General features: G+C 39.1%; 1 protein-coding gene across 37 annotated transcripts in view; it reads right to left on the minus strand.

The window, feature by feature from the left end:
• Positions 1–26,402, minus strand: part of SORBS2 (sorbin and SH3 domain containing 2) — a 405,939-nt gene that overhangs the window by 11,544 nt on the left and 367,993 nt on the right. For 25 of the 37 annotated variants that reach the window (XM_048847985.2, XM_048847987.2, XM_048847988.2 and 22 more), the window contains 5 exons: positions 22,438–22,529; positions 19,478–19,524; positions 17,684–17,798; positions 17,460–17,588; positions 13,208–13,411 (listed from right to left, as the gene is read on the minus strand). In XM_048847985.2, coding sequence (XP_048703942.1) covers positions 13,208–13,411; positions 17,460–17,588; positions 17,684–17,798; positions 19,478–19,524; positions 22,438–22,529 — 587 coding nt within the window. The remainder of the gene's footprint in view (positions 1–13,207; positions 13,412–17,459; positions 17,589–17,683; positions 17,799–19,477; positions 19,525–22,437; positions 22,530–26,402) is intronic. The other 12 variants (XM_048847986.2, XM_048848001.2, XM_048847996.2 and 9 more) reach the window with 2 other exon arrangements.

The raw sequence follows: 26,402 nt of genomic DNA on the forward strand, positions 1-26,402 counted from the left end.
AGGGTTGCCAACTGGCTAATCGCACAAACCCAAACACCCTTCCCTGCCCCTTCCCCAAGGCCACGCCCCTGCCCCTTCTGAGGCCCTGCTCCTGCTCACCCACCCTCACTCACTTTCACCAGGCTGGGACAGGAGGTTGGGTGCGGGATGGGGCTGGAGCAGGGGGTTAGGGTAAGGGGGGGTTCGCTGGTGCTTACCTTGGGGGGTGGCATGTCTGGCAGCAGCTCCGAGGCTCACGGGCGGCCAGGCGGCTCTGTGTGCTGCCCCTGCCTGTAGGCACCGCCCCTGCAGCTCCCATTGGCTGTGGTTCCCCGTTCCCAGCCCATGGGAGCTGTGGAGTCAGCGCTTGGGCAGCATGCAGAGATCCACTGGCCGCCCCTCCTCCCAGGAGCTGCTGCTGGACATGTCACCGCTTCCAGGAGTGGCACAGCGCCAGGGTAGATAGGGGGAGTCTACCTTAGCCACACTGCGCTGCCAGACTTTTAGTGGCCTAAAAGCTCCTGGATTGGCTTCGGTAGCCTCTAGGATATCAAGCCCAATTCTGGGAGACTGCTGGCCAAACTGGGAGGGTTGGCAACTGTAATGGGAAACAAGGATCCAGCAAAACTAGAGAAACACAAATATCTTGTGGGGGGAGGAGAATACACCTCCCCTACACGTAGCAGCCAGAGCGGGGGGAGACGAACGTAAAATCAAAGGGCAACTGCACAGCAAAAGATCTCTATGCTCCATTGCAAATCCATTCTGCTATCAACAGTAAGAGGCAAAAGCGGTCCAGATGCTTTTGAGACAAAGTGCACTGAATGTTAAGATACACGTGTAAAGCATTTTGGTCCTAACCAAAAAAACAAGCATAACACACAAACTATATTTTCATTTAGAATCTTCTTGAATATTAGAGCACATAATATAAGACCAATACGTACACTCTGTAAATAATTTGATCTTTAGATAAAATGCAATAGATGTAGTTACTGACTGTTACGAAAGGAAACGCTGAAGAGAATCACAGTTGCAAATAGCAGTGCTGGGGAAAACATGATATCAAGTCAGTGCAGCACACATTGCTATCGTAACAAAATATTTTCAAAAGAAGAATATGAATGCAAAAAATCAAGGAATATTGAACACATTACAGAAGCCACATTACATGCAATAAAGTCTAGATTTTTTTGGCTATCAGAAAGGACATTTTAATAATCTGGAAATGCTTTGAAACAAGAGGAGCCATTTAGAAAACAGTTGAAAAAAAAATAGACTAAAGTGTGTAAAGAATTCTGTCATTTTTGATGTTTTGTGAACACTGGGCAATCCAGTGGAGATACAATATACAACAGAACTGTAACATAAGGTGCTGTACACAAAGAATTTCATTATGATTTTATGCAAATCATTTTTGTAGTTTGACAGCAGCATTGCAGCACAGCGTACTGATAGTATTCAAACATATATTATCAAACAAAGAACAGGGAGACTAGCTATTTAAACTCCTTATACTAGGGGAGAATGCTGACATCACACACTGGGCATTCAGTACCATACCCTGTGTGAATAGCTGTGACCTCTGACAGGTGAGTTGCAGGATCTCTTAGTCATCACAGGGCTACGAGGAGGTTTACCCATAACAAATATCTCTCTCTTTAAATCAGCCTGAAAAAACCATAAAAATTGTATAAGTTCATAGCTTAAGTACAAAGCCTTACAGGGGATTTTTGCTGCTTCGTTTGCGCATACAAACTGGACACACTATTTCTTTAATTAAAAAGGCCCATGTGTTAAAATGCAAAGAACAAGCTGATCTGTTAGTCCAGCACACCTGTGCTGTTGCTATTGTATCACCTGCAGCATTGTTTAGTTGCTCTGGCAGTTGCACAGACATTTACAACTACAACTTGCAAGATTATTCGCCCATGACCTTTTTGGGATATGATCTAGCACTGCAAATTTAAATATTGAAGTGACTATTAATAATATAGAACACTCAAAAGCACACAGCAGAAAGTTCATAGTGAACAGGGAAATACTAGCAACTGATATTATAGCACTTTGATATTAAACTGAAAGCACTGCTAAAATCTGACCCACTTTCTGAGTGCATGTTTAAGTCAGTGGAGGATGATAAATGAAAGGATATCAGTTAGGCTGGTGCCTATGTAAATTAGCTTTCAAAGCTAATTGTTTCATAGAAATCAAAACTTGTCAGACGAAGGGGATGTGAAGAAAATGAGAATTAATTGTAAGGAAATGGTGAAGTGTAATATCCTCATTGGAAGCCTGGTCCTTTGGATTTTGTGAAGAGTTGTAATTGAAATGTTTGTACTGAGAGTGAAGAATGGGGTCCTTTTACAAACTGGAAGAATGAACAACAAATGCAACAAGAAACCCAAAGAAGCCTTAGATGGGGGCCAAGAAGGGAGAAAAACTCCTTAAGATTCCCTTTGTGGGGTTTCTTCTGATTTCTTCCTTCAGAAAATGAAAGTTTCTCCACCATGGAAGAGTCTGGGGTTCGACTTCCAAGCCCTATGGATATCCAGGGATCTGCTGGAAATCTTGCACCAGGCCTGGCTCCCTTAAAGGGGGTTCCACAATGTGACAGATTCACTGCTACATACTGTGGATGTGGAGGATGTGTTGCATAATGTTCTCCTTGTCCCCAAGCCTGTCCATTGCTCGGGCCACATGCTCCCTACTCTCACATCCAGGACTAGGAAACATAGTGCTGCTTAGGAAACTGACCTGCCTCCCACTGTGCAGGCAAGGGATGATCTGTTTGTCAAAGGACTTTTCCATATGTGGGTCAACAGGGTGTACGCTGCCTTTAAATACTTACATTCTCTCTGCAAGATAAAGGGCTCTAAAAGAATGACGACATTAAAGAGACTTTAAAATCAAAGAGCTAAAATAAATGTTCTAGTTTTGTATATTTTTAATGAGACTGGCTTAGACTTGATTTGACTTTCCACTATCATCTCCCCAATACTTTTATAATCACACAGGGAAGATTTTCAAAGGAACAAAGGGCAGACAGGCACGCAACTTCCACTAAAAGTCAATGGGAGTTGGATACCTAAGACACAGAGGCCTTCCCTGTGAAAAAAGGTGTGTCCTTGAGTTTGCTAACACATGCTAACTAATTCAAGGTAAAATCCTAGTGACTCCAATAGACAATTTGTAGTTTTCACACAAGTTAAGGCCTATGGGGGAGCCTAATCTTTGAGTCAACCTGTTAACTCATGTGAAAACTACAAACTGTCTTGTCTTCACTAGGATTTTACCTCAAGTTTGTTAATATGTCAGCTAACTTGAGCTAAAACTACACCTTTTTTTTTTATAGTGATGGCAAAACCTACTGCCCCTTTAAAAATCATACCTAGAGTTTCTTATATTTCACTGTCATTAGTCTCCTCTAAGGGTATTGGCAAGCTTCTACATATATCTGTGAACCAACCTTTTGTCTGTCATGAGCAAAGTTATCACAATATTAATCTTATTATTCCCTTTACCTTGTAGGGCTTTCCCTCATCTTGTGTATTTTAGTTTTGTACTCTTTGGTGTCATTAGTTGTTAAGAGACTTAAATGCCTGGCTTCTTAATACATAACCATGCAGAGTTCAGCATGTTACCCACTGATATAGACAAGTGGAATGGGAATAGGAACTATCCCTTCTTCTGAAATCCAATTCATAGCCTAGAGATAGGGGGTTTGTGAGAGCCAAATGGATCAGTATAATGTTAAGCATTATACTTTTGACTTACTACAAGCTGCTGGGATGTTAGTTCACCTGCCCATTGCTGTGCTCAATCTTTGCTGCTAGACATAGAATTGCCTGCTTATCAGAGGCAGGAAGTGTTGTCTCCAGAACAGATACAGAGGGCTCATCAAAACTCATCAGTCAATGGGAGTCTTCCTGTTGACTTCCGGGGGGTTTGGTTTGGGCCTATACTGATGACATCCACAGAGGGAATTGCTCACTGGCCTTCAAAGATCATCTAGAGTATGGAACAGGCAGAGAACTGGGGACAATCAAGAAAGACAATTAAGAGTTGTGGATCGACCTCTGTAAGAAAAAAACCCCGTCTTCTAGTTCTTATCATTGCTTAATCTGCATTGTCTTAAAATGAGACAATAAATGTCCCTCTCTCAATAATTTGCACTTCTTTCCCTTCACCACTTCCAATGAAAAGCAACAAAATAAAATCCAAAGTCAAAATTTGTGCCCTGATGTGTATGAACTTTCAGCTTGTTGTATCATTTCAAAGAGTTGAATTTATATTTCCTTTCATTTTGGATTAATTTTCCTTGTTAGGATTTATTGATGAATGCTCAATTTATACGAAAAATCTCAAGATCCCCTAGAGCTAATTTCAAAGACTTTGTGCTAGTTGGTAACATTTCCTGAATTTTGTTTGTTTTGATTTAAAATAAGTAAAAGCACCCATCCATAAGCGCTAAGTGCCCTGTCAATTATTCAAAATTATATAACCAAAATGCAATACAATTAGTTCACCCCTTCTAGCAAGGTGCAGCACATGCTCAGTTATTACCAACCACATACACAGGCTGCTACTACAGTCCTCTCACTTCTCTTCTAAACCAACAAATGGTCTTTTTAGCATGCCCTCAAAGTAACCAAATCATGGCAATTTTTAGACCAGGGAGGAGGTTATATCAGAGCCCCAGGGTCCCGTCGGAGTACACTCCAACCTGCAACTTCTTCTCTATTATAGGATGGGGATCTTGCATCCACATCTCTACTTACTGCAGATACTCTAGGTAGTGTATCACAGGGAGAGAGGTGGTCTCTTAGGTGAGAGATCTGAAGCTGTCAACAACATATCTCTTTCTCAGCTGGGGAAAAATGGAACACCTTAAATCTTGTTTAAAATCAATCATAGTGTTTTTATGGTGATTTTTCTCTTTTCTGTTTAAACTAAATGTAATGCTCATGAAATTAACATCTCTGGAGCCTGACTCCTTCTATGTACCCACTAAAGACCTAGAAAGCAAGTGACATAATTTCAGACTTCTCTGCACTGCCCTGCCGCAGTGCTTCACACCTGACCTGGAAATATGTCTTGAGAAGAGAAAGTTACCCATACTCTAGATCTGTTCCTTTTTTGGTTAATGAGACTGACAACAAGAATGCTACTAATGGGTAAGTGTGATGGGGTTATTGTGAAGTACATATCTGCCCCTTAGGAATTGGACTGAAACTACAAACTCATTTCGCATAACATCTGGTAACTTTTCAGTGGCCTAATGACCTAGAGCCTGATTCATCTCCTATTGCAGTGATCAGCAACCACCCATTGAATTCAATGAGAGCTAGATCAAACCCCTAGTGTGGATTCAGACACACGATCTAGAGATTAAAAGCTCCCACATCCTATATCTGAGCTATCTGGCTAATCCTTTCCTGAACTATCCAGTCCCTTCATGATAGTATTTTCTTACTTGACATTGTTATTTAATCTGAAAAGGCACTACACTGCTAATATAACATTCGAGCTAGCTACATGCTTATGCTATGAAATATTAGTAACTGAAAAGTTATATTTAAAATTAAAAAAGATCAATCTTAGCATCATTCCTTCTATTTGTCAAACACACATGGAGACATGCAGCAATTCACACTCAACAAGTGCAGTTACCTTTAACTTTGGTGAGTTTATCTCCTGTCGGTAGGACAGTTTGGAAAGGAGAGGAGGTGAGTGGGGAACAGCAGACTGGGAAGATGTGGAGACAGACTGAGAGGGAGGTGCCTTGGCAGAGTGAAATGGAGGACAAGAAGGAAGATGAGAAGGAGAAGCAGAAGGCCCTTGTGTCCCAGAGGAAAGTGGGGCTGGCTTAAACATTTAAGAAAGACAACAAGTAATCATGCTGTACAACCATCAGTGAAGGACATAAAGTGCAGAAAGAAGAGTAATACACCACTAACAAGCAGAGACAGAGAGACCCCTAACTGCTGTACTCAGGCTGATGTTACATTCATCATAAGTCAGTAAATCTAATGTTCTGAGGTGAAATCACTCATAGTCTTATCATATTCTACTTACTTCCTACTACTACCCTGTCTTTAGGCTCATTCATTTGAAAAACACAAATATGGGATGGGAGTAGGTGTATCTCTTGTAATATCATAACTGTATACTTGGAGGCCCTCTAATATGTCTTAGGCTTCATTTTGAAGTGCTCCGCAATGAAAGTCGAGGGTGCTTCTCTCCCAAGAGCTCAGTATTTTGAAGGATTGGGCCCTACAGGAAGTTCTGTTAAAACTTCAAAATGAAAACTGCCTTTAAATATACTATTTATAAGAGGCACTGTTGGGTTAAATTAAGTCCAAATTTTAAATGTTATCAAAAGAAACTTTTGCAAAACCTAATACTGTAAGTTTTTCAGAAATTACAATTAAAGCAGTTGTTCCTAGTTAAACATTCCCTCAAATCTCCCTCTTGTTGAAACAGAGAGAAATATCATTCTCTGTTATATGGTACCCTTATTTTCTCCAGTTTTGCTTTCTCTGCTAGATAGCTGCCATCACAATAATTCTGACCTGAAAGGCAGAATACGTGACTTTCTTCATTGGCCCACTAGTGCTACCCTTCGAATTATCTGACAGAATGAACACTCTCAAACATTGCAGAAATAAGACCCTGAACAAGACACTGCCTATGAAACAGAGCTCAGACTGATTCAACTGATTTCATTTTGTGATATATGCCATCATGTGCCAGCAATGCCCCTCTGCCATGTACATTGGCCAAACCGGACAGTCTCTATGTAAAAGAATAAATGGACACAAATCAGACGTCAAGAATTATAACATTCAAAAACCAGTCGGAGAACACTTCAATCTCTTTGCTCACTCGATTACAGACCTAAATGTGGCAATCCTTCAACAAAAAAACTTCAAAAACAGACTCCAACAAGAGACTGCTGAATTGGAATTAATTTGCAAACTGGATACAATTAACTTAGACTTGACTAAAGACTGGGAGTGGATGTGTCATTACACAAAGTAAAACTATTTTCCCTTGTTTATTTCCCCTCCTACTGTTCTTGTAAACTGCTGGAAATGGCCCACCTTGATTATCACTACAAAAGGTTCCCCCCCACCCCTGCTTTCCTGCTGGTAATAGCTCACCTTTCCCGATCCCTCTCCTTACAGTGTGTATGGTAACACCCATTGTTTCATGTTCTCTGTGTACATAAATCTCCCCACTGTATTTTCCACTGAATGCATCTGATGAAGTGAGCTGTAGCTCAAGAAAGCTTTTGCTCAAATAAATTGGTTAGTCTCTAAGGTGCCACAAGTACTCCTTTTCTTTTTGCGAATACAGACTAACACGGCTGCTACTCTGAAACCTGATTTTCATTTTGCAAGTCAAGAGAAATGCAAGGAACTGAGAAAAGAGGATACACTGACAAAATGAATTTTGTAAAAAAACAACAACTTTCAATTTTAATAATGTAAATGTTTGAATATCTTAAGTAAATGAATGTGTTAGTTAACAGCTATAATTTTTATACTGGCAGTGTCCCTTGAAATAACCACAGCATAGTTTGTTTTCAGGGTTACGTTGTAGTTTTTAAGCCATGAGAACAAGTTATGAGGGCTGCAAAGTCTTACAGGGATCTATCAGGGATCACCTGTTACCCATATATCTGAGTTATAGATTGGTTTGAACCAGATTAACTGCTTTAACTGTCTGACCGTTTAAACAAATTTTATAGAGAAAAAAAAAGTTACTAAAACTTTGCCTAGAAACATTAGAATTAATTTTATATAAATATCATGTGTTAATTAATTCAGGGCCATCTTGTGGCACTTAGACATTGGCATGCATTAGGGGCACTACAGAGTTGTGCTGGTCCAGGGGGAACTGTGGGAGGGATCATGACTTAGAAAGCATGTGTTTCATGGCCAAACTTAATCTGGCCCCTAGTTATTAGTCATATTCTTGTGACATGAACACACTATAATTAGCTAGATGGCCAAATGACACATCTGAGAGGTGAATAGCTAAAAGTTTCCGCAGGCGATTCCTCCTCATTCTTTCAGGAGTGCGCGGATAGCTTTGCTTTTGGGAGCTCCCATTCTGTCAGATAATTCAAAAGGTAGCACTAATGGGCCTGTGAAGAAAGCTGTGCATTCTGCCTTTCAGGTCATTACTATTGTGATGGCAGCAGAGAAGACTGGAAAACAAGGGCACCATGTAACCTAGAATGATATTTCTCTCAGTTTCAGCAAGAGGGCGATTTGAGATGGGAGTACTGTTTTCTCTGTCATTAAGAATATCATATATAATTTATTTAATATAATACAACCCTAATTATAATACTGTATGTATATGTATAGATACACAAAAATATATTAGAAAAGTCTATACTAATTATACTGGGAGTGAACTGTATGAATGTAGAAGCTAAATCGTAAGAAATTAAAATACCTCTTTATTGATACTTGATGAACTGTATACTTCATAAGGTATCATATGCTCGCTTTTAATTGCTATTGGAGATTTTATTCTGTCATGTCTCAGCGTCTCCTCTATATACAGTCCTGGCATTTGTCCTGTTACATCAGGTGCACGTCTGTAGAAATTTGAATCTTGACATTTTGGCTGACCCCCTTGGATTACTGACAGGCGCACCTCACAGGTTTCCTCTTCCTGTTCATCACTTGCCACTAGCATTCTGGCTAGGGAGCCACATTTAGAAGGCTCAGAGACAGCAAAAGCCGTGCTCATGGTTCCACATGCTTTTGTAGTATCTGATAAGCTTCTGGTTTCTTTGACAGCTGGCGATCCAATCATCTCTTTCAGATCTGTATATTTTCTTTCATTCATTTTGATACCGTTTGTTATAGGCTTAAGTGCTGTGTCCTGAAATTGGATTGTTGGAGGAAGTGATACAAAAGTACATGCAGAGAAGGGCTGAAGAGATTCAGAAGACCTGAGAGAGGTCTTTGGTGATGTAAATGGAACAAAATGACCATCCTTAACTTGGCAAGTAATATTAGCAGTGGGCATTGGAATAGACTGGGATGCTGTTAATCCCAAAGAGTTGAGTTCCTCTAGATCACAACGAAAGCTGTCAGGAAAAGGTGCAGGAGTTGGGGCAGGCGTGCTTGACGGTGGAAAACCAACAGTCAGTGACAACCATTCATTGGCGACAGCCTTGAGATTCCCTTTATTAGAATCTGACCAAGGAGAGGAAGGATATCTGGGAGGTGGGGATGATGCTTTGGAAGCCAACTTTAGAAATAAGGAAAAGCATAGGAATTAAAAATAAAAAAACAAACAAAATGACCTTGGATTAAGATATGAGTAGCGTAAGCAAAAAAAGTTATGTGCCATCTTCTGGATTATAGGATATTATTTCAGTGAGCACAAATGTCTGAAATCATTACTACATGAATCAGAATAGCTGAATTTGAAAAGTGAAACTATATCAGGTTCTGGCCTAGGGCTTAAATGTCAAACATCAAGACAGATCTGAATCACGGAGTCATGAAGGGGAGCCTAAATTTGATCTGCTAGGATTATGTTATTTACTGCTCTATGCTAGTGAGCCTATCACAAGTTGTTATATAGTACACTCAAGACTGCTGTGATTTCCCCAAACCATTATTTTCAGAACAGTCATACTGTTAAAAGCACCTTGCTCACTGTGGGTGCCATTAAACACTAATACAAATAGAACAAACCAAATAATTTCTAATTTTCCTAATGTTAATGTTTGCTGCACCTTCTGGTGGTGATCTTAAAGAAACATCTTAAATACACTGCATACTTTTATTAAGGCATCAATAGTTACATAATGCATTTTTTATTTAAAATTGATGTAATTGTGAACAAATAAAATTACAGTTTTAGTTAAGGTACATACACTTAAATCTAATAGAAAGTAGACAGTAAACAATCCTTTTTAAGATGGTGACAGCACAGTACGTAGCAATATATTTTGAGTAGCATTACATAATATTGATTGAAGTATCCTTCTGGTAAAAGAAAAGTCCTTTTGTACGAATGATAGACTGGTGAGTCATACGTACACTGCATCTGTAGATATCCATTGCTTCAGTAAATACTGAAAATGTATTTTTTGTTACTAGTAATCCTCAAAATTAAACTGGCATGAAAAAAGTATTTTAATTTCCTTGTTAGAATAACCTAAAACAATTCTAGACTGCACATCTCTTTAGTTATCTGGCTACTTTAGATTTTAATTATTACTGTAGAAAAGAAAATAAGGCTTTATTACTTATACAGAGTTTGAACCTGAGAGACAGACTGCGGAGAAGAGGGCAAATTACTTACCTCCTACTGAAGTTTTCTCAAGGTAGATGGCTTTATTTTTGAGAAGTTAGACAATTCTTTGGTATAGGATTTCCTGATATCCAGTTCTCTTGCAAAATTTAATAGTTTTGAGTTTCTTTATTTTTGACAATTAACAGATCCCACATAACGCAAACACTATTGAATTATCTCTCTCCCCCGCCCCCCAACAGAAGGAGCCTCTAGAGGCAGAAAGTAATACAATGGGTTACATGTTATATACATGAATAGGAGGAGGAAGAATAAATAGAACCCTGAAGTTCTGATCATGCTAAACCCTAGTACTCAGTTGGGAATGCTTAAGTTTACTAAAGCCTCTCCAGCTATTGTAAGAAAAGAAGACTTAAGACACTTTTTCCACACACGTAGCCTCTTCTGAATATATAAAAGAATTAATGGATGAGAAGTTAGTTTGAGAGATTTTAGTACAGTATTTCCATTTATGTCAGTGCAGCAACTGCTGCAGAAATTCCCTCTGTCACATAAAAGACCTTGAGTTTTTTCTTAGAAAACAGATACTCACTGACATGCATGTGTGCAGAGATCTGTTCTAGACTCTCTGGGCCTGATTCTCCACTTCGTTACAGTTTTATAGAGAGGTAACTGACAGAATATACCCATGTCCACATCCTACATACTATTGTAATAATCGTTGTACAAAGTATGTCTTATAAGGTATCATTTGAAAACTCACAATTTGCTCGTCAATACTGTCCTGATAAAATACGTGTGGTAACATTGTATGTGACATTATAAAATTCCACTGCATGGTGTTATTAACACATCTCTCGGTGCCCTATTCCCTCCTGGTCAAGGAAGGATGCTTTATCAGAGCAGTCTTAGGGGAAGATCTTCAGCTGGTGGAAATTGCCATAGTTTCCTGGCGTTTATGGAGCTATGACATTTACATCAGCTGAGGATCTGCCCACTGCTATGTGTAGTTTTCTATCACAACAAAGATAATTTGAACTAACCAGCAACTAATATGAAAAAATACAGATCAGGGACAGACATTCTGTTTTCTTGTTTAAGCTCCAAGAGATGGAGACCCTTCAAGACATCATCCAAACTCCTTCTGATTCCAATCTCTTCCCCTAGAGTTGGTCTTTTCAACTTCGAAGTGAGGGAAGATGTAAAATATTTAAATATCAAAGAATTATTGGGTGATTTTAACTTAAATGTGAGTCTCATCTGAACTTAAATGCTTTGAAACCACAGCCCAGCTCTCAATGGAATGATGAGAACCTTAGCAATGAGTTATGTGATAAAGAATTGGAACTAGGTGGATCTGAAGTTGGCTAACTACTATAGAACTTAAATTGTTTCTACCTCCAACCCAAAACTTTTATTGCGTGTGAAAAAATAGCAGCTGGCATCAAGAACCATCTCCTGATCAAGCAAATCTCACATTTGATGCTATTATTGTTTATCCATAGGCACAAAATTCACAGGTCAGGCTTGTCCATCAGGGACACATTTTGGTAACAATTGGGAAGCTTCTCCTATTCTAACATTGTAACTTAGCACTAATATATGAATAACTGTCAAAATATAGATGAAAAGAAGCAAGGTAATATATTACTGACATCATGAAACAAAAATACACCAATAACTGAACAAAGAGAGCTTACAAACTACACACACAAACAGAACATACTCTAAAGAGATAAACAAGTAAGGAAAGTGAACATTTGAAGGGTTTTTTCTCTCCTTCATGTTCAAAAGTTTTAGACCGATAACTCTCATTCGCAGTAATTGAAGCCACATACAAAAATCTTCATGCTTCTATTGCCATTAAAGAGACTGTGTACAAATCTTTGTGAGAAGGTAGTAATATTTCAGCAACTGAGTAATTGATCAAAGCCTGCTCCTCATCAAGAACAGAACTTTCAATGGAAACCAACTTTTCTCCCATCAGACAACATAACTTGTGATGGTTGCATAGACTGGGATGGGGGGGGGGGTTCAAACACTTCTGAAAGGTTTGCGAGTGTTCATGACTAGGTGTAAGAAGCTGTAAAGAAGCTTGGTTTCAGGTTATAGCTATAAAGATCTGAACCTGAACTGTATTGCAACGTGATGACATTTGCATCATTATAGCTTAACACAAGTGCTATCATGTTACAAAATCACCCAAGGAGTCTGCTCTATGACAAAAATCCATTTCTGCAGGGTGGGTGACAAAAGGAGGCCAGTCACACAAAGAAGACATTGGCTGACTCCTTCTCCTTGCACCCAAGGATGGACAGGGAGAGCACAGGGCTATTTTTGGCCAGCTGTGTTGTGGCCTCATGCAAACTGCCCTCTCATGCTATTCTCATGGGTTCTCTTTTAGGGGACTGCAAGATCTTCCGGTCTTTGTCATAAAAAAAGATGTTCATATTGCAGCATAACAGTCTGCTGAACATAACCCACGATGCTCAAATCTCTTCCAAGTTGCCAAACAAGTTTTGTTCTGGTTGATTTGCTGCCCAAAGTCTGCCTGGCCATTCTCTAGATAATGTAATGGTTAATTACTAGACTTCTGGAGTTTGGGATGCATGAAGGATATTTAAAAGATCTTTGGAAATTAAGCCTTTTATGTCCTAGATTTTACACTTTGAATTTTATAGACTTAGTGTAAACCAGCAAGAGTGTTAAATGCCATAGTGTATCCTAAAAAATGTAAAAAATAAAGTTGTACAATGAAAATTTGGCAATGCAACTCTATCTTCAGAAAAAGACCAAGTAGTAAATATATTTTCTGTGGGTGGGATGCATGAATTTTTAAAAAATGTATATTGAACTGTTTATTGGTTATTTTACCAAAGATTTACAAATTGTATTAACATACTCTAGGCATGATGGAAAAACAAATCGTCCTTACCTTAGTGGAACTTAAATGGTGTATTCTATCACTAGAATAGCTTTGGGGTAATGGAGGATCAGGGTAGTCACCAGCACCTTTTGATGCATTCTTTTTGATGACTTCTACATAGGAAACAGGGAAGATGCCTTGTCTGTTGGTTCCTGGTATTTTACCTTCATACCAGTTTTGATCAACTCGCTTAAGAAGAATTACTCTGTCTCCCTGTAATGCATTATCAAAATTAATTATCAGTGGACAAGTGATAACTTTGTTTTCTGAATAGTTTGTATTTTTATCTCAACATATCACAGTATTTTTCCATGGGGGTCCTTTATGGCCCTGGTCAGAGCTTTCAGAATCTCCCCCACTTTCCCATTAACTGCATATAATGCTATCGTTCCAGCAAGAGAGGGCCTGTGTTGGTCTATGAATGCCATTCCTATACCAGATACTAAACAACAATTGAGGTGTTCTGCTCAGTGGGTGTCTGAGTTCTGAATTCAAGCTCAGAACTTAGATGCCTATATGGCAGTACACTATTCTTCCACTAGACCACTGACCTGGCCCATTTCTGCAGTCAGTAATAGTGACTGTTGTATTAATTTAAATGTTTTGCTCCTCACATTGTTTGGTTTTGTATTTTTCTTGAAAATCCAGTAAAGATTAAGAAAAAGGCCATACTAACGTACGTCTCTTCTTATTAAGATTTTATGGACTCCTGTTTGTTTTATATAACATAGATTTTATCATGTCTCCTGCAGGACAACTTTTTTTCAATCCCCACCCTCCCATCTCAAAGCCCTCTTAGTTTTATGTGATTTTGTTTCTGTTGTTGATTTGTGAATACCATAAAAGCATCTCTAGTTGAACAAACAAAAGCCAGCTACTCTTTCGTCAAAACCAGGCTATCAAGATACCAACTCCGGTGAATAGAAAATCCAGGAGCGATAAACATGAATGTTTACAATGTTTATAAACAGAAGTTCACATTATAATGCTCACGTTTAATATTCACATTGACAAAATTAATCCTTCACTTCCCTCTTCCTGATTTTAGGGCATACTAAACATAGCATGGGCCTGATCCAGCAAGACTGAAGTAAATGGGTGCTGGATCAGTCCCTAAATCACCATCAATAAGGTCATGTCCTGGGCTCAGTCATATCAGAGGAAAAATAGATCAGTGTATTCCTTCCTACCAGATCATCTGGCATCAGCCTTTTTTCACCAGGAAAGTGTGAATGCGGCAGAATTGCCCTATGGATACAAATTCTTCTACGTGTTACCAGTACAAAATCTTGTTTTGTTTAAATAGTCCTAATGGCAAATGTTTTCAAGCCTGCATACCTAATGTTAAGCATCTGGATAAACAACTGATTTTCAGAAATACTGAGCACTCTTCAGCTCCCAGTCACTTCACTATGGGTTATGAATATCACTATCATTTATTTTGGTTGCTAATCATGGCTTATGATACCTAGATTTAGGAACCAAAGTTTTCAATTTTACGTTTGTTTTACTAGTCAGTGTAGTAGGTTTTATGTGGAAGGTGTTTTCATATCCATATTTTTGTAACCTTTGTTCTGTATATGAATAATGCCCTTTCATCACCAGATCATCTGGGGATTAAACATCTTATGATAAAGATGTATCACTTGGTGAAATACATTAATATTTAGTATCTTGCTATGCCTAATTTGGAATTATTCAGTAAATATGGTTAGATTTGTAGATTTATGTTTAAGAATACCTACTGTATTTTAAATTACAATATGCTGTTGAACCAGCAAGAATTAGTATTACACTTAGAAAGAAAATATTGGTGTTAAATGCAAGAAGAAATAGTTCTTTAATTAGAAACTTGCACCAAATATCTTACAGCCATGATAATAGATTCCAAACAGCAGAAGTCTGTATTATAATAAAACCTCTTAAAATAATATCCCAAGTGTGTGACAATAATATGAGATTAAAACTTGGAATTATGGAATAGTATTTATTTAATATATTGCTGTGATATTCAGATTCCAGACAACCCAAAGGGAAACCAAGGTGTCTGAACCCCAAAGAATAAGCAACTGAACTGGTTGCATACAATGTTATTGTGTATAATTTTATGTCAAGTAAGATCTTTTATGAAAGCATGTAATGTTCTGAACTTGATGGTCATTAGGAGATATGTATACAGGTTATGTATATGTAGAACACTGTAACTGTAGCTAGGATGCATCACTTCACAACGGGGGGTGGGAGTGAAGCAATGAGGCAGGGAGGGGTACCTCTCAGGCTAATTGTTCACATGAAACTAGCTCCAAGCACCTAGCATTGTACAACCCAGGGAAAGACAATGGTAGTCTATTTAAGTTAATGGGAAGACACTGAAAGTGAAAAAAAAAACAACCAGCCTTGGAAAACTCAGGCCATGTCTACACTATACTACAGGTCGACTTACTGCCACTACTGTAATTACTGTGGTTTTTCCATGTCTACACTACCCTCCTTCTGTCACTGGCACGTGTCCTCACCAGGAGCACTTGCACTGATTTAAGAGGAGCAGTGTGAGGAGCAGAGAGCCCTGGCTGCAGCCGGGATCCAGTTGGGAGTTCTGCAGGGAGCCCACAGCCTGGGCTCTCAGCACTGGGCAGGCGAGGCTCCGGCTCTCAACAGCACTGGGGGTTCACAGCTGGAACATTCTTCCCTCATCCCCCATCCCTCACTCCTCTCTACCCCACCTCCTGCTCAGTTTCAAAACAGGAACCCTATCAGCAGTGAAACTGACATTCTTGTTAATTTCACAGCTCTGGCTGTCAGTCACTCTGAGAGCCAACAGGCAATGCAAGTAACACAGTATCTATACAGACACTGCATTGCGTGAACTATGTTGATCTAAGCCTTATGCCTCTCATGGAGGTGGATTTATTAGGGTGACATAGTGGGCGAGTGACAGCGGTGGGAGGAACATTGTAGTGTGTATGTTTACACAGTTAAATCGATGCAAGGTGCCTTACGTCAATTTAACTTCGTACTGTAGACAAGCCATAAGGAAGAAGGCAGTTTCCCTGCACTTTGTAACCATGAATTACCATAGTCTGAGAGAAAGAAGAAGTAAAAACAAACCCACCAATCCTGCAAATCCTGTCAGACAGGAAGGGGTTTGAAGTGAAAGCTATCCAGAAATGGAGGTCCAGCATCTAAGTGGGGAGCTGTCCATGAAACACTGGATCCCCTCTGTGGCAGGGGGTATGCAGGGAAACTTCACAGAGTCAATAGGTAACTTGTATTAGAAAATGGAATTTAGCTAACATAGAAGTGTAAAGCCTGAGATTGTGTCTTCCTGTTTATTTTCTGTGTAACTTGTATTCGTTTGCTCTCCCTTACTATTTCATCTTTGAATCTGTGACTTTTCTATTAAATAAACTTTTTGTTTATTTTTACCCCAAGCAGGTCTCTGGTATGCAAACTGTGTGAAGTGTGTGTGTCAAAGTGAACTGATCACTGGGGGCAGGTTTTACTCCTTCAGAGGCGCCAAACCAGAGAGGAAAAGTCTGAGTACCTTGTAGTTAAGAACTCAGGGAGACAGATCTGCGGGGACTTGGGATTGGAAGTTGCTGAGGTCATCCTGCAAGAAGTAACTAGGCAGGTGGAAGCCAGGGTTGAGACCCATTTGTAGGCTGGCTGGTGATGTCAGGGTTCTGAGTCATAGCAGCACAGTATTAAGGAAACCAAAGTTATAAGGCAGGCTGTGACAGAACCCCTTACTGGTTTGGGTAATCCACAAAATGTCAGGGTGGCTTCCAAAAATGTCCATAGACAAGCCATCACAATTTTAAAATCTCCTGTTATATACCCATAACAGTGGGTGCACCTATAAAATTGCAGGCCCCACAATTGTGGTTGAAGGAAGAGGCAACTGAAAAATGTGTAGATGAGTAATTTACATGCAACTTGGGCAATTAGGCACCCAATTACCTGATTTGTACATGTTTGCATGTGCAAATCAGGCAAGTACAACCTAATTACCTGTTTTGCATGACTAACACATTTACACCGTTCACAAATGTAGTGACAGACACCTGGAAATATGAAGCAAAGAAGGTTAATTAAGTTCTCTGCAAATATCCCACTACGAGTATTTTGCTTTGTGCGTAGCCCTTCTGTGATTTCAGAGTAGGTGAAACAATAGCATTTATGTTCAAGTTTTTAAGTTGTTTTATTTATAAACAGTTATTCAGTGTGGATGTTTTTCACTGAAGATAATTCTAGATGTTACCTTTCTCAATGATAGTTCCACATTTGTGTCTGCACTGAAATTATATTTGGCAATAGCTTCTCCGATATCTCCAACTTGTGCTGGAGGAGGTGGCCTGACAGGCTGTGCTTTTTCTGGGGGAGAAAGTTTCTGAAAGGAGAACATGAATTTTTTTTGCATTATTTCCATGTAATCTGTGCATCTATTTTAAAAACTAATCCCAGAAATTAAAACAACAGACCAACCTCAACATAAGAAATTGGGAAAATTCCAACTCTTCCATAGTGCTCTCCCTCATACCAGTTTTGATCTATTTTCCTGAGGATATAGACAGTATCTCCTTTCTTAAAGGACAGTTCCCTGTAACAGATTTATTTTAGTTAGAGCAGCTCAATCACAAATCTGAAAATGTCTAATTACTTCAGAAATTCCAGTGTTGTTTACACATGTAATTTAACAACAAATATCTGAGGAAGGAGCATTGTAGCAGTACTGCGTATCCCAGTGGATAATATATAATAAAATAATTGTAAATTGCAAATTGGCACAAGCAGCAAAGTTTGGATTCAGAATCAGATCTGAATCTGAAACTTGGGGTATTTGGGTTTGGATTCTGGTTTTGGTCCATTAAAGAGATAGGCCTGATCTACATCATAGCCCCAAATACATGTGGATCTGCATGCAAGCTTGGTGTCTTCTGTCCCTCCTGTGCGGATGCTACTTCAGCTGCTGATCCATAGCTGGATAGGAGAGCCTTTTAGTGCTCCCTTTTATAAAAGCCGAAAGGTGCACATATTCCTCCCCCATCTCCGTGAATTACCCTACCCTGCCCCAGCAAGTTGGCTCAGGCACCCTCCTGCCCTGGCCCACTCAGCCCACTCTGCATGGTTCACTTGTGTAAAGGACAGGATTATGTTCTGTAAAAACAAACATTCAATTTACTGTGCATGAAGATTCAGCCAATAGCGATCTTTGTGTGAATTACTAATACAGGTGCACATAACAGTCCTTTAAATTTAGGTCAAAAAGGCATCAAAAGACATGATGAAAGATCTATGTCATTGTTTAAATGTAAAGGGTTGTTGTCAGGGTAGCTTTTGAATATCTTTTGATCTCAACTGTTTGTAATACTCTAAGAAATATGAACTTATTTTCCTTTCCCTACCAAATTTGTCTTCTCTTCTTTAAATACAAGTTCAAATTCTGTTTTCATTTACCCCAACTTAACTCAATAGCTTTAGTGGAGTTGTGTGACTATTAACAAGAGCAGAATTTGGTCTACTGTATTTTTTTTTGTCCTGATTCTCACAGAATATACCCCTTTGAAACGGGTCTATGCTGAAAATCTTGAACGAGATTTTCAAAGCTGGCTAGTGATTTTGGTTGGCTCAGTTTTTGGTGCCCAAATTGGCAACTGCTTAGCACTTTCTGAGAATCAAGTCCCTTTAAAGTATCTCAAGTTGGACACCCAAAAATTCAATATCCAGGTATCCAATATCACTAGTGATTTTTGAAAATCTTGGCCATTGTCTTTTCTCCTACATTATCCCTCTTCTTTTCCAAGCTCCACATCCCCTAACCTACTCCCCACACAATTCCAGATGCCCTTAAATTTAAAGACCATAATTTAGGTGACATAATGTTAGCCCTTCATTTATGAAAAAGCTGAGATAAACACTGGGAATCTTATGGGACAACATGGATGATGGAATGTAGGTACTCTTTTGGATCTTTTATAGTCTACAGGATAAAAATGTGTGCTGAGGATGCATAGCCACTCCCAGATTTGAACAAATATTATAAGTATTTCATCATTCAAATGTTTTAAACATGAAATGGCTTCTTACACAGCTTACTTATTCATGGGCTACCGCTCAGGCAGAGCAGAGTTCTGGGTAGCCTCTTTGAGGCTGGTACCCCCCAACAGAAATGTACTGCTAACCCTGTCACAAGCTTTGACCCCTGGTTAGAACAGGTGAGACAGGTTGTCCTTGCATTCATACATACTCTGAACTAACCAACAAAACTTTTATACTTACTTAGAGGTCTGAGCCTTAAAGTCATATACAGCTCGTGCTGGCAGCCTCTGAAAAGCAGGCAAAGTGATTAGTACTTACATGTAATATTATCATATTATAAAAATAATGTTTAGCCTGTAAAAAAATAAACCAAGATTTTCAAAGATGGGTGCCTAAAGGTTACACTTCTTTTAAATCCATATTCAAACACTTGCATATGTGGGTTTATTTTCAAAAGCATCCAGTACCCTCTGAAGTAAATGTGAGATGCTGAGTGCTCAGGACTTTTGAAAAGAAGACCACTTATTTAGGTGCCGAAAAATAGATGTAAGAACCTAACTTTAGGCAGACATTTTTACCTTTATATTTAAAGTTAGCAAACTCAGCATACTTCTGCAATGCTCTTCTTCTCCTCTAATCTTTTTCCATTAGAATAATCTTAAGGGTTGCTTGTAACATTAGTAGTTACCGTACATAGTTTCAGACTGAAATGTGATTTTCAATTTGATTAGGAAGGAATAGCAGAACATTGTTCCTGGACTTGGAATGTGCCTATTTTCCCATTAATTAGTTCATGCTGTGGCAATTTCTTTCAATCAAGGACAAAAACTAGACTCCTTTCTACTTCTCCCAATAGGAGCTACATAACAGTAGTGTTATGAAACCTAGGACCTAGTAGATCTAATCTCAAATCTCCTAGGTAATAACATTATACGCTACCATTAAACCAGCAGATTGGCCCAAAGCAAAGGTTCTTAAGCTATGGTCCAGGACCACTCATTGCCTGAGGAGCGCTGATTGACACCCTGTAACCAACTCACCTTGTTCTTGGCTGCTAAATTACACAAAACGGCAGTTTAAAATAAGTTAAATACTTTCTTACTACTCGTCTCCCATGTCGTGAGAGGGAGAGAATGTGGTCTGTCTCATTGTGAAGGAGAGGGTAGTCAGTCTGTGAACTCATGAGTGAGAGCGAAGATGATACACAATATACATTTCTCTATCAATGTGGCTCTATGAAACAGTTGAACAACCTCTGGTCTAAAGACATTGTTTGCTTTATGAAAATTTACCCACCTCCATAGCAATGAGAGAAAAACCCTCAAAACAAAGTTTGGAAAGGTTCTTGGTTCTAGAATTAGAAAAGTTCTAAAACAGACTAAATGATATGTTCCATACATACATTCCAAGGTCTCCCATTCCTTCTACTATGGTGGCATTTCATGCTGCCTTTATGCTTTCTCTCTCTTTTTAAGGTTTTAATATTTTTTTTGTTTGAAGCATAAGCAATAGCATAAGCAATCACTATATAATTACAACTATAATACCCACCTGCTGAAGTGAAGAAACAGATTGACAGAGCCAGAAGAGTACCCAGAAGTTACCTACTACAGGACAGGCCCAACAAAGAAAATAACAGAACGCCACTAGCCATCACCTTCAGCCCCCAAATAAACTCTCTCCAATGCATCATCAAGGATCTACAACCTATCCTGAAGGATGACCCATCACTCTCACAGATCTTGGGAGACAGGCCAGTCCTTGCTTACAGAAGCAAATACTCACCAGCAACCACACACCACACAACAGAACCACTAACCCAGAAACCTATCCTTGCAACAAAGCCCGTTGCCAACTGTGTCCACATATCTATTCAGGGGTCACCATCATAGGGCCTAATCACATCAGCCACACTATCAGAAGCTCATTCACCTGCACATCTACCAATATGATATATGCCATCATGTGCCAGCAATGCCCCTCTGCCATGTCCATTGGCCAAATTGGACAGTCTCTATATAAAAGAATAAATGGACACAAATCAGACGTCAAGAATTATAACATTCAAAAACCAGTCGGAGAACACTTCAATCTCTTTGGTCACTTGATTACAGACCTAAATGTGGCAATCCTTCAACAAAAAAACTTCAAAAACAGACTCCAACGAGAGACTGCTGAATTGGAATTAATTTGCAAACTGGATACAATTAACTTAGGCTTGAATAAAGACTGGGAGTGGATGGGTCATTACACAAAGTAAAACTACTTTTCCATGTTTATTCCGCCCCTGCTGTTCCTCAGATATTCTTGTCAACTACTGGAAATGGCCCACCTTGATTATCACTACAAAAGGTTCCCCCCCGGCCCACTGCTCTCCTGCTGGTAATAGCTCACCTTACCTGATCACTCTCCTTACAGCGTGTATGGTAACACCCATTGTTTCATGTTCTCTGTGTATATAAATCTCCCCACTGTATTTTCCACTGAATGCATCCGATGAAGTGAGCTGTAGCTCACGAAAGCTTTTGCTCAAATAAATTGGTTAGTCTCTAAAGTGCCACAAGTCCTCCTTTTCTTTTTGCGGATACAGACTAACACGGCTGCTACTCTGAAACCTATATAATTAGAATAATCAATCAAAATATTTTGCCATTGAAATTAGGGACAGTGCTCAAAGTACTCAAACAGACTCTTACATAGTAAAAAATATAAGTGATTTTGGAGCAGAAATCATCTTCCTGGTGGTCCTAAAACCACCGGAGACAGTTACTCAGGATATCAGCCTGCATAGTCATTGGTTTTCATCAGAGCCTTCACAGTTAGAACTGCCATTTTCCTCTAGAATAGATTATTGTCTCATCTGCCATCTCTCAGTCCTTTCTGACATAAAATATCAGCAGACCCCCTGCAGGAGTGTCCTGGTCCATTTAAACGTCAGCAGAAAATACAATTTCATCTTAATGTTTGACATTGTTTTAATCTCTTAAAGTACTAATCATTAAATGTTGTTCTTCATACAACATTAAAAACAATTTCTATTACCCTCTCTTAATGACTGGTTGTCTAACTGCTCCTGTGATCATCATCGTTACAGTTTCTTAGCATCACACAAAACTTTATCTTGTAAATGTTATTGGATTGCCTCATAAATTCTCTTTTGGCTTTGGATGCTGTTCAGTTATTCATTCCTGTTTAACTACCTCTCTGTCTGGAATTCCTCTTCTCTCCCGTGGAGTATATCGACCCACATCAGTCAAAGCAGAAGAATAGCTCCCAGGAGACTCCTGGTCTGCTGCAAATAAAATGTCATTGCATAAATTTCAAGTCGGAAGCAAGTTAATTCTGCAGTGCTGCTAAATTTTATTTAAAGGGAAACTACACCTAAAAATGGAGAGCTTGGGTCTATTCATCCCCCTTTAACAGAAAAATTACATGACATAAATTATTATTAAAATATCCTTTTTAAAGAAAAAAACAAAGACACAAATGTTCATCTGACCCACAGGAGAGATGGAGTATAGTTCCTGCACTATCAACATAAACAAATACATCTTGGGTGCAAATGGAGGACCCAATATGTATAACCTGGAAAAGCAACAGTGGGTACTGTACACCTTACCTAAACATCATAAACTATACATCTAATGGAGCAACTGGAGGAAGGGAAATCTGATCAGTCTACTGAGAATTCAGAAGGGTTCAAGAAACATGTCTGAGTGATAACAATGTAAACATATAATTACATGCATGGACAATGTTTAAAGCATGCCACAATGAGAGAAAGATGAACAAGATTTTTTTCTGCAATATGGATTTCCCTTTTACCTGAGGCATTCATTAGGTTGCACATGGAAAATTAAGTCTGTTATTGTCATAAAATAACTCTTTATGTTAAGATATGGACTATAAATCATTACTCACCAGGCTGCGTGGCATATTTGCTGTAAAGCACAGTTTGCTATTGTCATTATATGCATATTTATTTTAATAAATTTTGAAAAAATAAAATAAAATGAAGAGTTCTTAAATGAAAGTCTTGCACTCAATATGGTCCTGTGTGCTGCTTGTGTGAAATTAAAATAAAGGGAATTATTTCAAGCCTACTGAAATTTTGTGGATTAAATGAACCATCTCCTCTTACTCATGAGAGTTCCTCTACTGTATTTTCCTAGTGCCACATTGACATCTGCCAGTGAAGAGAACAATAATAATGTTTGCTTCTCTTTTCTCAGTTCACATGATCCGTTCCTACCCAGCCTATCCCTCTGTCAAGAAGTACTACTGGGAACACAGAACTGAAAGCATTTAATTCATCACTTTGGGGTCAAACTTCTTTGACTCTTACAGAAAAAACAGAGATCTCAATGCTCTCTGGTATACTGCACTCTAAAAAGCATAGATCTGAGGTGACTGATGGAGGTTTGTAGAGCAGTGATGGGGAGTGGAAAAGTGTATTAATTACTCATCGTAAGGTTGCTAACAGCAGCAGGTACGTTGTGGCCACAATTCCGGAAAGCCCTTAAACATGTATAAGTGCTTTCCTGGATTAGGGGTACTTTCCTGAATGAGGGCCTATGTTTCCTGCACAGGCATACAGTCTCCAGGTGTTGGGATATATGCACTATATCTTTAAAACTGTAGTAGTAAGCCACGTAGGAAGGGTGCTGGGAAGGTTCTGGGCAGAAACTCTGCAGTGGAGCAGAGCAAACACTGCATCTTAAGGAATAACATAGTTTAGTTTATTTCACTAAAGCTCCTTGTTCTAAGTTATAAGAAGGCCTTCTATGATTCTTTATGGCATGACACCAGAGACCCCGGCACAGGTGTTCTCTTCCCTTCCTTTCAGTGCAGCTGTGCCTCACAGAAACACAACTGGTCCCACAATATATAGCATGGAACGAAGCACATATTAGCATAATGCTTTGGTTATTATCGGCTTGGGTATGAGGCCAATGGAATATCCTGCTAACATGCACTGTATACTATATATTAAGGAACTGAGTGTCACTGCAATATTTCCATCTTCATCATATCAGGTCCTGCATTATCACCAAAGCCATTATACACAATGGTTATTTTTTAAGTGTGAATTTCCTATCTGTTAAGGTTTGGATTGGTGGTCATTTTATTTAAGCAACCCAAGCAGTTACACAAAATAGCTTTTCTGTGTTGGAATTGCACACGTCTATCAGTATTAGTGGGACTTTCTATCCAGTCCATACAATGGGCGCTAAACTGTCCTTGAGTCACCTTTGTGTTTGTGTGAATGTGTGTGTCTGAAGGGGGAGCAAAGCAGTAGTAGCCAATGGGAGGTTTACTGAGCCATTCTACCTGGGCAGGGAAAATGGCTGGAGGGGTTAGAGGTGGCATGCTCGCAGTTACTCCTTACTGCTGCTCCAAAATGGAGTGGTGTGCGCTCTGTAAGGGCCAAGCTGCTGGAGGGCTGATCGTACCTCCAGATGCTGAAGACACCCTTATAGTGGGTTAGTCAGTTGTCAGCCAATATGTTGTCCTGTTCCTGCCCTGGTATTCTAGGGTGCTTCCTGTCCCTTCTTCACCTATATCACATGTATGAAAGACAAGCTATAATTTAAATCTATAAATATTATGAGGGAGGGGAGAGACAATATTTGGTAGGTCATGTTTGATATGAGATCCTGTTGACTAGGGCAGGATTCTAAATGGGGACTGAAACACTATGGAGAGACTGTACTTTGCTGCTTCTCAGAGCAAGGAGAACAGTACATGCTTGCTAGCTGGCTGGGCTGCTGGACATGCCCCTCTCACTGCAGTCCACGTCCCATTGCAGATATGATGGATGGACAAGAGGGCTAGTTGTAATACCTCCTACTGCTCTCGAGTCCTGGGGAGAGATCCCGCTCTCTCTACCCTTGCACATCAGCACAGCAAAGGGCAGCATTTTGCTGATAATCCGAAGTGTAGAATTTCAATATCAATACATTCTGAAAAGTGCATTTCAAATAAAACATATAGATCAGCTAAAAATAATGTGGATTGCAAAAATACAGGACACACAATGGTAGAGTTCCCGAGATCATTATTTCTAGAAGAAAACCTGTTTGGGGCAGGTTTGAAAAATAGGGACAGATTATGCTCTCACTTACTTCACTGTAAATCTGGGGTAAACCCAGTGACGTCAAAGGAGTTACTTCCAATTTTTGCAAATACAAATAAAAGCTGAATCTAAAGCCTTTTATACACATTTCTGGTTCTTTTTATGATGACTCATTGTGATTCAATGCCAGTAAATAATTAAAGACATTTCAAAACCATAACTGATGAAACTAATGATGTTTTGCGAGAGAGGTTTTGTTGACTCCATTGTGTATTTTATTTAACTCATTAAGATAACACAGCAGCAGTCTTGCAGAATTCACTTGATATTTTTTGGCAAATGTGGCACTAGCAAAAATTTCAGCACAGGACAAGAACATTAAAGAAAAAATAAGAGGAGTATACTCCACAATTGATATAAAAGCCATAGATTTCCCCCTTCTTCAGTTACATGATTTCAGGAAAAGCCTTATAAAGCGATCATCATAATAACTGAAGAGACACCTTTAAAGAGGGTATGTCTAAACCCAGAATTCTTTGGCAGTCCATTTTGACATTCTTACCTTGAGTAGTCTGATCACTTTTTAAAATAAAAAACTCAGGTTTGAAATGTCTTTACAAAAGACATTCAACTCTTGGAGTCTGCCAGTCTGTGCACACATGCAATTACAGTGTTTTGCTTACTGTGACAATCACGGTCAAACTTTTAAAAATATTTTAAATTCAAGCAATGATTAAAAAAAAAAGAGGGAGAGAAATGGAACAATAAACTCCTCATGGTATGAACTTTAAAACAGGATCCCTGTCAAGAGAGATCAGTTTCTACTCGTATTCAGCTTGACAGTATCCTTCAAGTTTTGATTATTTTTTGTTTTCTGTTTGCCATTTTGAAGGGATAGTGTCTCTCTCAAAATTTAATGGAGACATTTTACATTCAATAATTTTGCTGCCATGGAAATTGCAAAGTGTATCATTTGAGCAGTGGAAATGGAACCTTCACTATAAATAGCCTGGAGGTCTATTCACAAAAAAGTTGCATTGCTCAAAGGTAGCATAATTTTGTGACAGAACTGAATACAATTTTATAAAA

The sequence above is a fragment of the Caretta caretta genome, chromosome 4, assembly GCF_965140235.1.
Source record: "Caretta caretta isolate rCarCar2 chromosome 4, rCarCar1.hap1, whole genome shotgun sequence".
Lineage (NCBI taxonomy): Eukaryota > Metazoa > Chordata > Testudines > Cheloniidae > Caretta > Caretta caretta.